General features: G+C 33.5%; 1 protein-coding gene across 1 annotated transcript; it reads right to left on the reverse strand.

The window, feature by feature from the left end:
- Window positions 1-849: 849 nt before the first annotated feature.
- On the reverse strand, window positions 850-2,124 carry LOC141601307 (uncharacterized). The gene has a single exon (XM_074421576.1). It carries the CDS (start codon window positions 2,122-2,124, stop codon window positions 850-852), a length of 1,275 nt encoding a protein of 424 aa, XP_074277677.1.
- Window positions 2,125-11,057: the final 8,933 nt, after the last annotated feature.

Raw genomic sequence — 11,057 nt, forward strand, 5'->3', positions numbered from 1 at the left:
AGAATTCAAAACAAGATTAGTATCAATGCAGCGCTTAAGAACAAGAGATAAATGGTGTAAACAAGTATCAAAAGAATCACCATGCACCGTAAAATCATCCATAAATACCTCAATGAAACGTTCAACATACTCAGAAAATATGCTAACCATACATCGCTGAAAGGTAGCAGGTGCATTACAAAGTCCAAAAGGCATGTGTCGATAAGCAAAAGTAGCAAAAGGACAAGTAAATGTGGTTTTCTCTTGATCCTCAGGGGCAATAGCTACTTGAAAATACCCCAAATACCCATCTAGAAAGAAATAATAAGCCTTACCCGCTAGTCTTTCAAGCATTTCGTCAATAAAGGGAAGAGGAAAGTGATCTTTTCTAGTTACCGCATTTAACCTACGATAATCCATACAAACTCTCCACCCGTTTTGGATCCTAGTAGGTACAAGCTCACCATCTTTGTTCTCAACTACGGTCACCCCAGACGTTTTAGGGACTACTTGTGTAGGACTCACCCATTTACTATCAGAAATAGGATAAATCATACCTACTTGAAGCAATTTGAGAACTTCTTTCTTCACTACCTCCATCATAGGAGGGTTCAATCGACATTGTGGTTGCCTTACCGGTTTAGCATCATCCTCTAGCAGAAACCGGTGCATACAAGTACTTGGGCTAATGCCTTTGATGTCGGCAATAGTCCAACCAATAGCTAATATGTTCTCCACAAGTACATCTTTCAACCTTGCTTCTTGTTCCTCAGTGAGCTTACTAGAGATGATAACAGGAAGTGTTTCTCCCTTACCAAGGAAAATATACTTCAAATGCTGAGGTAGAGCCATAAGTTCTACCACAGGTACCTACAAAACAGATGGCAACAATTTCTCCGAAGGAACAGTTAGTGGCAATTTATTATTAAAATATAAAGGAAGCTCCTCCAACTTATGTAATTCGGCCACCACTTCTTGCAAGTTGGCAGAAAAAGCATATTCTACCTCTTGACCATCTACACTATTCTCCAAAGCTACCTGCAGCTCATCATCACCATTAAGATTAAAGAAATCTTGAGCTAATGGATCAACAACAGCATCAACAAAATTCATAGAGTGGTAATCAGCAGGGTATTTCATAGCATCATAGATGTTAAACTGCACAACATGACCATTAGACTCCATAGTCATAGACCCACTAGATACATCAATCTTAGTGCTAGCAGTTTTCAAGAATGGCCTACCTAACAGAATAGGAGCCGTATGTTTATCATGTTCCATGTCTAGCACATAAAAATCAGCAGAAAAGATAAGATTATCAACCAAAATAAGCACATCCTCAACAATCCCTTTCGGGTAGACATTCGATCTACCAGCTAACTGGATAACAACACTGGTAGCATGTAAAGGACCAAGTTTCATAGATTCATATAAGGAGTAAGGCATCACATTAATAAAAGCTCCTAAATCTAGCATGGCCTTTTGAATCTTAGTGTTTCCAATGGTGCAAGGGATAGTGAACATGCCCAGATCACTACACTTAGTGGGTAATTTTCTTTGAAACATAGCGGACACATGTTCACTAACCTTCACTTTTTTTACCCCTTTCAGCTTGTTATTCCTTTTAATAGTACACAACTCCTTTAAGAATTTTGCATATTTTGGAATACTTTTCAAAAGATTAAGAAGGGGGATGTTTACCTCACACTTTTGAAATACCTCATAAATGTCCTTATCGTGCTCAAAGTGGTGAGTCCTCTTAAGTGCATTAGGAAATGGTACCTCCGGTTCCACCACCAGTATAGAAGAGGGAATCTGCTCCTTCTCCTTAACAATAGACGCTTCTTCACCTTCCTTGGTCACTATCTCTTCCTCTATTTCATGAATCACCGGTTCCTTGACTTTTCTTTTCACTTTCTCAACCTCCACTAGTTGTCTCCCATTTCTCAAAGAGACTGCACTCACATTCTTTGGATTCACCACCGTTTGAGATGGTAGTGCATTAGAATCTTTAGCCTCCAACCGATTAATGGCAGTAGCTAGCTGACTAACCTTATTTTCAAGATTTTTAAAATTTTGCTTATTATATGCTCTATCATGAGTAACACTGAGAGTAAGATCCCGAATCATATCCTCCGTGGACATTGATGAGCTCGGTGGTGCTTGCTCAGCTGCTTGTTGTGGCACTTGTTGAGTAAAATGTTGTCCTTGTGGTCGTTGGAAAAACTGGCCTCTTAGAGGGCCAGACGATGGACCGGCTTAAGAATTTCCCCAACGATAGTTAGGGTGAGCCTTCCATCCTTCATTATAGGTCTTGGAATATTGATCCCATTTCCTGTTATTTGTAGTACTCTCCCAAACACCGTTCACCTTTTCTTGGCCACTTTCTTGCAAGTAAGGTCACAAATCATTAGGGTGACCCTCAGTAGCATATATGCCACAAACAGTAGCCATCTATCTCCTAGATAACATGTCACGAAGAGTGGAAATAATGTTATCAACCTTTTCCTCTAAGCCAGGACTAACACCCATAGCATTCACTCCTCTTCGTGATGGTTTCCTCTCAAACCGTCTAGAGGTCTCAGCTAGCTCTTAAATAACCTCCCAGCCTCATCTGGATTTTTGTTGGCTATATTTCCTCCACATGCAGAGTGAATCATGCGACGGTTATCTTGGTTCAGTCCACCACAAAAATACATAATGAGATCCTGATCAGAGTAACCATGGTAAGGGCAACTAGCACAGAGCTTCTTAAATTTCTCAAGATACTCATACATAGTTTCCCCGTCTTGTTGTTCAACATTACTCATGGCTCTTTTCAGTTGAGATGATCGAGAAAGAGGAAAATATTTCTCCAAGAACGCCTTCTTCATACCTACCCAAGTAGTGATACTTCCCGGTGGTAGATAGTTTAACCAGTCTCTCGCATTGTCCTTCAAAGAAAAAGGAAATGCTCTCAATTTCAACTGCTCGTCAGTAATAGAAGGTGGCTTCATACCAGTGCACACAATATGAAAGTCCGAAAGATGCTTATTCGGATCCTCAATGCTCATACCACTAAAACTTGGTAATTGATGTATCAAACCAGATTTCAGTTCAAAAGTAACTTCATCATCCAACGCGGGAAAAGTGATGCACAATGGTTGAACATTAAGATTTGGAGCTGTGAGCTCCCTTAGAGTGCGGGTCTCTCTAGCCATATTCAAAGGTTCAGGTTGTTCAGAAATTTCAGAATATTCCGAATCTGAATGTAGATCGTCGAACTCAATGCCTTCAGGAAAAGCTACTATTGCACCTCGTTTGTTCTTTCTTAACCTGAAAATAGTATGCTCAATCTCTGGATCGAAAGTCTCAAGGTTCAGGTTAGAAAAACGAGTATTATGCATAAACCTACACTAAAACACAAAAATAATTAATGCCAATTCCCCGGCAACGGTGCCAAAATTTGACAGGCTAAATTCGTATGCCTCAAATTAACAATTTATATAACTTAAATCCAAATACTAAACAGTAGTAAAGCGGAAATAAGGGTCGAACCCAAGGGAATCAGATTAACAATTTATGCAAATTATAATGTAGGAAAAGTTGACCTTCAATGTAATTAAAGATCGTAGTAACAAGAAGAGGGGTTTGAATTGATTGTCTAAAGAACTAAAACGAATAACTAATGTTAATTAAGTAATAAAGCTAATGACTTGGAGGTTTAACAAATGATTTAAAAGGTCTCGGAGCCAAGCATATATATCCACACTCAAAAATAACAATTGATGATCACTGTAAGACGGTCTCAATCACTAAACTTGATTACTTTATCGTGAATGACAAATTCTAATTCTCCTTACGAAAAGTTAATTAAAACGGATCCCGTTCTTAATCAACCCTAACTGCTAAACAATCTTAACAATCCAGTTCAAGATTTTATTCAATAGCAGCAATAAAATATAGAGAACTCGATAGAGAATAAATCATGTATACAATCCAGTTGCACTTTAGATATTTATGTGAATCTCTTCTAAGTACTAATATCAACGTATCCCGTTCCATATTAATTCCTAGCTGTTACTAGCGTAGAGTTAATCAATAAATCCTATTCAATTAACAATACTAACACTAGAATGAAGAAATCAACCACTAGTTGTACACCTAGCAATAATCAATCATCATTCACATAATTAATAACTAAACAATTCACAATAATCAAGATAAGAAATTAAGACATTCAAACTCACAATCGTATTAAGAGCGCTTCAATTGCTTGAATCCAAGATAAGGAATTAGTTACACATAGTCTTGAAAATAACAGTATTAATAATAGGGTTTCTTTTCCTCCCCCAAAAATTGCGTAAAAATAATCCTCAACTAAATAATAACTTATAAAGTATTTAGGTAAAAAAAAAACTAAAGTAGGAAATAAAGTGATATATAACAAATATCATCGGAACAAACCGAGTAAATAAACAAATGAGTAAGAATAACACGAATCATAAAACAAGGCTGGAACGTTGAAGTTGTTGGGAAATGTGTCCTCAACAATAGTGCGATCACATGATTTAAATATCATTACTAAATCTCATTACAAGAATACGAAAGGGATGATACATTACATATATAGTCAACTGGTCCACACATATCGGTAATGATTGGCTGGCTAGAGTTTGACATTCTTTGTCGTGCGACGGTGGTGATCGATTGATCCCTTGAGGTCACACCAAAAGGACGATTCCCTTAATTGAAAAGGTTAATTAGTTGTATACCCGTCTGATTAATTAATTCCTTAAAATTGAACAATTCGATTTGTGAGAGAGAATATTGATATCTTATTGTAATGGGATTAAATAAGATTTATTTTAGTAATAAAATGCTTTGTTGCTAAAATTATTTATTGTTTGAGAAACAATAAAGATAAGAATGAATGGTTAATTATAATTACAAGAAGTTGTGAATTATAACTATATGACCCATTTTATTTATGTGATCAAGTATCACTAGTCAATTTGTTGTATGAAATTTAATTAATTCATGAAATGATATTTATGTGATAAATATGCATCAAATTAATTAATAACATGTAACATATTGTGTGACAAATGACTAATTGACAAAATAAAATGGTAGTCCATTTTAAGTAAATGGACCGAAAATGGAGGGTGTGTTAGTGGGTTTTGGTTGTTTTATTTTATTTGATAAAATAAACATAATGATGCCTACCTACTACTAGTCTTACACATCTTACACACCTACTATTTTTGAGAAGAGTAAAAGAAAAGAAATGATGCCATTTTAGGCTCCTAAAACCGTGACACTCCCTCTAATTGAGGTGAGTTGGTTCTTTTCTTTGATATACTACCATTCAATTGACATGCAAAATGTTCATGAATATTCTTACTTCTCTCTCCTTAATATTCATCAAAAAGATGAGTATTTGATTCAAATTGTTCATATAAATTACTAAGATTACTAGAAGTAGTATATCAGTATTAGTAATAGATTTTAAGGTAAACTACATTACAAACATCTAGTACATGTTTATTTGTGGGATTAAGGGATTGTCTTGGGTGCTACTAATTGGAGAATCTCTACTTTGGGATTTTTGTATGTTCATCCATTATTGGAAAGCTCAAGAACAAGAGAGAAAGGTGATCTCTCTTGTGCCCATAAACCGAAAATCCATATGTAAGAATAATGCTTCTTCCTTATTTTGTTTTAAAGTTTGCATGCATAAGTTCCACCTTTAATTTTATGACAAATTAATTTTAACATATATGAGTATGTTAGTATGTATATAGATCTACATTCTTTCAATCGGTATCATGAGCCACGGTTGTTTGCATGCAAATCGGTTAAAAGTTTTTCCGAGTTATAAGAATAACAAATAAAACTTGTAAAATTTGTGTTATTATGAGATATCACGAAATTAATCCATGCATGTTAATATTTCTGGTCCTAAAATGTTTTAGGATATTTTGGTCAATTTTACGGATTTTTATTGTTCATATTATACATTAATGGCATTTAAATATGATTTTATGAGTAAAAATGTCATTTTCGGTCTAAAATTAGCTATACTTTGAATTTTCAGTTGATTTTTGGATATGTTGTAACATATATTATTTTGAGATAACCTGTAAATTTTCATAATTTTTGGACTTGTTATGCTTGAAAAATGGATTTTTCATTATTAAATTCAGATTTAGGTGAAAAATAGGTTAATATGAGTTAAATTTCGAATCTGGTCATAGAAAATTAATATGTTGTCACATGCAATTTTACAAGATGTGTGTAAAATAATTGGCTATAAAGAAGTCTTTTTGCATGATTTATGGATTTTTGAAGAAAAATAGCATAAATAGTGACATTATTAGTGAAAAATTAATAAAACATAATCTATGACTTAGGAAAAACGTCTAATGTTGCATTTTATTATCTTTTTCAGATCTAAAATTGAAAAGTTTATGAATATAATTTTTCCATGTTTTTATGATTATTTTATTAAAAATCGATAAACCGCAACATTGTTTTTCCGGAAAAATTTCGAAATTTTTAACCTAAGATTTTGAACATTATGAGTGTCATGGTATTTTTCCAGAATGTTCATAAGTTTAAATTTCAAATTTCAAATTTATTTCAAATTTTGTGATTTATTTGAAGTTTATAGCTTATTTTTGTAATTTTTGGTCCATTTATGAACAATTTTATAAAATATGGGTTAATTATGGTCAAATTATTAGTGAAGACTAAATTTTGAGTCCTAAGAGGTTAGGGTAATTAACTTATGCATAAATATGAGTTTATGTATTCTTGTGATTATAAAAATGTTGAAATCACGCAAATCCGTAAAAACCGAGTAATATACGATATTGGCTAATTAAAGGCGATTTAGCATAAAATTGGGCATGATCATACATATTATAATGCTGCATTTTTCTTTATAATTGTCATAATTTTAATTTATGTAATTTTGAATTATGTAATTTTTACTTAGTATGGCCTTAGATTTTAATTGATATTGCCCGAAATGTATGGGAATATCGATTCGGTTGTAATTTTATTGTGATCTCGTATCACCGTTTTGTAATTTAATAGATTTATTTTATTTTAGTTACAAATGTATAATAGGAAATTATGTAATTTATTATGTAATTTTATTCATTCCGGAGTTCCCAAAGACGGATTTCTTCAAGAAAGGCGATACATAAAGACGGTGTTACCTCGAGATGCGTGCCACAACCGAAGTTCAAGGGACCAATGGAGTTGGTTTCCGAATATGTAATAGTTAAATAGTTTTTCTATTTTAGGAAAGGCCATACTAGGATTTATTTATTTTTATGCTTGCATTTTATTTTATGTCACATGCATCGCTAAATCGCCATAACTAAAATATGCATCTTCTTTTATCGAGTTTATCGACCGTGTCAATTAGAAGTATCGTAGTTCACTGCTTTAGTTCACTTAAAACGTGATAGATAATAAATTGACATGACCTCTCACTAAAACAATTAATTGAGACATAGCCTTACCAAATAGTAGAAACCATGAAAACCTATTTCGCGAGGGAGTGCGCTCGGCCCCACCGGGGTACAAACCTTGTTACGTAGGGGAAGTGGGTGATAAATGTCTATCCACCGAATTCATGTTGATAAGGGATGTATCGGCCACACCGTGCCCAAGTTAATGTGGGTTTGGATCATGGACACATTTATTCGAAATTTGGATTGAACTCAACAAAAGTTTTTGATAAGGGATGTATCGGCCCCACCGTGCCCTTGTCAGATGTGTTTTGGGCTAAAGATAAATGTTAATGTAATATTATCGACCAAGAGTTCTAAAAGTAGAATCGATTAAACGTTAATCCACCGAGTTATATTGATAAAGGATGTATCGGCCCCACCGTGCCTAAGTCAATATGAATTTGGGTCTTGGAATCATTTATCATAGTTGGGTAGAGGTCACTATGTAAATGCTATACTTGTTTTTCAAGTATTAATAAAACGATAAATGTTAAGTTTTCCACTATTCCGTTTTTATATTGTTCTATTTCTTTACCACAATTCATATACGATATCATTTCGATTTTGATACGAATCTCCATTAAAACATCGTAACTAAAGACAAAATTTGAATTTGCTTCTAAAACCTCAAACGAACCATTGCTAAGGATCTCTTATGAAGAGTATAGATTAAAGTTATTCATTATCAAACAGGTTTTTGATTCTTGACTAACACTTCTACTTACAATGGATTATGTTTCATATACTTAATTGAATTAAGTACCTTGAAGCGATAAATTGTTTTGGTGATTAGATTTTCAGAATTCGTAATTGACCAAAATAAAGCAACCACTTCAATGAAAGTTTTAAGACTAAAACGAACAAATGAAGAGTAATCTTCATGAATTCAATTTTGCTTCTCAAAGCAAAGACTCATTGAAATGAGTGGGAGCATTCTCTTAAACCGTTAAGATAAGGACGAGGTTAAAGAAGTAAAATTAGAATGGAATTGATACAAAGTAATGTTAAAGGTAAAGTTGTTGAGAATGACGATACTAAACCTATCAATCCCGACCGATAAAGTTTCCATTGTCTTAAATGTTAGACACGAGAAAGGAAACTACCCCAAATTATTGAAGAATCAACAAGTTAGTTGTGGGACATCTAATGGGACCTTCTTCGTTAAATGTTTATTTGATTAAACATAAATTTTGCTAGTACTACTTCGTCAATATTAGAAACCGGTGGTGGTTTACATCGTTGTACTTGATACATAGAATGATTAGAATATGACGACTAGCATCAATGATATCGAGAGATAGAGTAATTGTGTACTCAATCTAGTTTTTGGATTTAAAGTTGTACTTAATTGTGACTATTAAGTGCATAATAAGAATATAAACTTGTTAAGATACAAAAAGGGTTTTCACTTTTGTGACCCTATACACCACGATTTGATGTATGGCTAGCCCATTATCAAGGTGATTATATTCTAAAACAAACTAGAATGATATATCATGTAGATGATGTAAGATTCAAATTGGTAACCCAAGATTAAACCTTAAATTTGGGAATGATGAACGTAAAGAGTTTCGAGTACTCTTGAAACCATTAGATTGTTAATGGTATATGCGTATCTTGTATTCAAAGCAAGATGTCTCATGCCTTTTGGTTGAAAAGGAGATCGAGGTTGTAAATCATCTATCCAAAATAGGTTGATCATTATCTTTTACCAACGATTTAAGTTGACACTAATATGTTCACTTAATAAGGTAAATAGAGAAATCTTTGAAAAATTTCAAAGAGTTCAAGGAATCACGATTTAGTCGTGATGGGATTATCAAAGTGAAGACTTTGATATAAGCCAAATGAATTGTGATATAGTATCACAAATTAATCTCTCTTAACATGCATTATGGGATAATGTATGATTGGATAAGAATTCAAACGCTATTCGATAAGGTTTGGACTTCGATCAAGTTATTTTGAGTTACTTGATCCTTTTGGGGATTTTATCATTTTGTCTAAATTATTTTTCCACTAAATCGAATCATATGAGATATGAAATGGTAAGGGTACCATGTTTGTAAGTTTTCACAAGAAACAAATGCTCATTTTTTTCCCTCTTCAATTATCACGAGTACGACGGGTTTGCGGCTCGTGAAGCTGTCTTTCTAAAATACAAGTTTATTTTTAGAAGACAGAGTGGGAGAAATTATTCAAGAGCCACAAAGAATGCCAGAAAAAAAATAAAATAAAAAAAAATAAAATGTTATGTCGCAAGAAACTGGTCTTTCTTGGCTACATGAGACGTTTTGTGTAAGACGTTGTTTCTTCAAAACCTAGGAGGTTAAATTCGTCACTTGTTAAAAATGATGAATTCATGCTACTTTTAAGAAAGTAAAGAGCTTATAACTTACAAAAGAAATTGTTTGATTCAAGTTGATTACTTCTGGAAAGTAATCGACAAAGGACTTACATAAGAGTGTTTAAGTCACAACTCAATACAAGGCTTAGAGCCATGAAAATCCGAAATAAAAGGCTTGATTAGTGACAAAGGGTTTTGCACTAATAAAGAGATATTTCAAAGCAAGATTGGATGCAAAGGGTTTTGCACTAATTGAAATGCTTAAGTCTATTTGGATCTTCTTAGGGATTGTGTTTCATTATGAGGTTATGAAATACGAAGCAAGTGAATCTAAAACCCACTTCTTCAAAAGAAGGAATGTATTCAATACATGTCATGAGTTTTATAGATTCTTGCAATCCTAAGATAATGTGCAACTTAAGAGATGGTCTTAAGTAGGACATCAATAAGTTGGAATCAACATTTTTGATCATGTGATAAAACATTTCTCTATAAGTCAAGAAGTTGTGTTTATACATGGAGTTTAGTGGGAGTTACGGAAATTTTAATTAGTCCGATATGTGGATAACATATTGATCATTGAGAATGATTTAAGACTTTTGGAGTATTATAATACATCTTGAATATCCGGATTTATGAAGATAAATCCACATGATATTAGCGTCAGTAAGAAGTCTTATGTTGATAAGATTCATGACTAGTTCAATTAAATTGAACATATTTGATTGATTCCATTTGCTTCCGCTGCCGGATCAATTAAATGAGTAATGATGTATAACACTTCATATACTTTGAGTATGATGAATTGTTTTCAAAATCGAATTTAAGTAATCTTTTCCATGTAAGCCATAAAGATTACCCTTAAGTGCTTGCAGAAGCATTAAGGCTATGATGCAAAGTGTTTATGATGCAATTTTGTGTAAGGGTGTTACACAAGTGACAATTGACAATTGAGATTGCACATGGTTTCCGACAAAACCATAATCAAAACACATTAGGATGGTTAAGACACCATTGTGGCAATGTTAATTAAGAAGTAGATTTTCTAGAATCGTTCTAGGCAATAAAGAACAATAAGAGTTATTATAACGGAAATTGAGTACACTTGCAATCCTGAGATGTGCAAGAGGATGAGTCCCACACACTGTGAAAACAGTGGGAGCTATTCTTAGGCTAGAGGACCTATGTCTTGATTGGATCTCGACACGTACTCAGAAAGTTTT

This window comes from Silene latifolia, chromosome 9 (genome assembly GCF_048544455.1).
Source record: "Silene latifolia isolate original U9 population chromosome 9, ASM4854445v1, whole genome shotgun sequence".
In the NCBI taxonomy this organism is placed as follows: Eukaryota; Viridiplantae; Streptophyta; class Magnoliopsida; order Caryophyllales; family Caryophyllaceae; genus Silene; species Silene latifolia.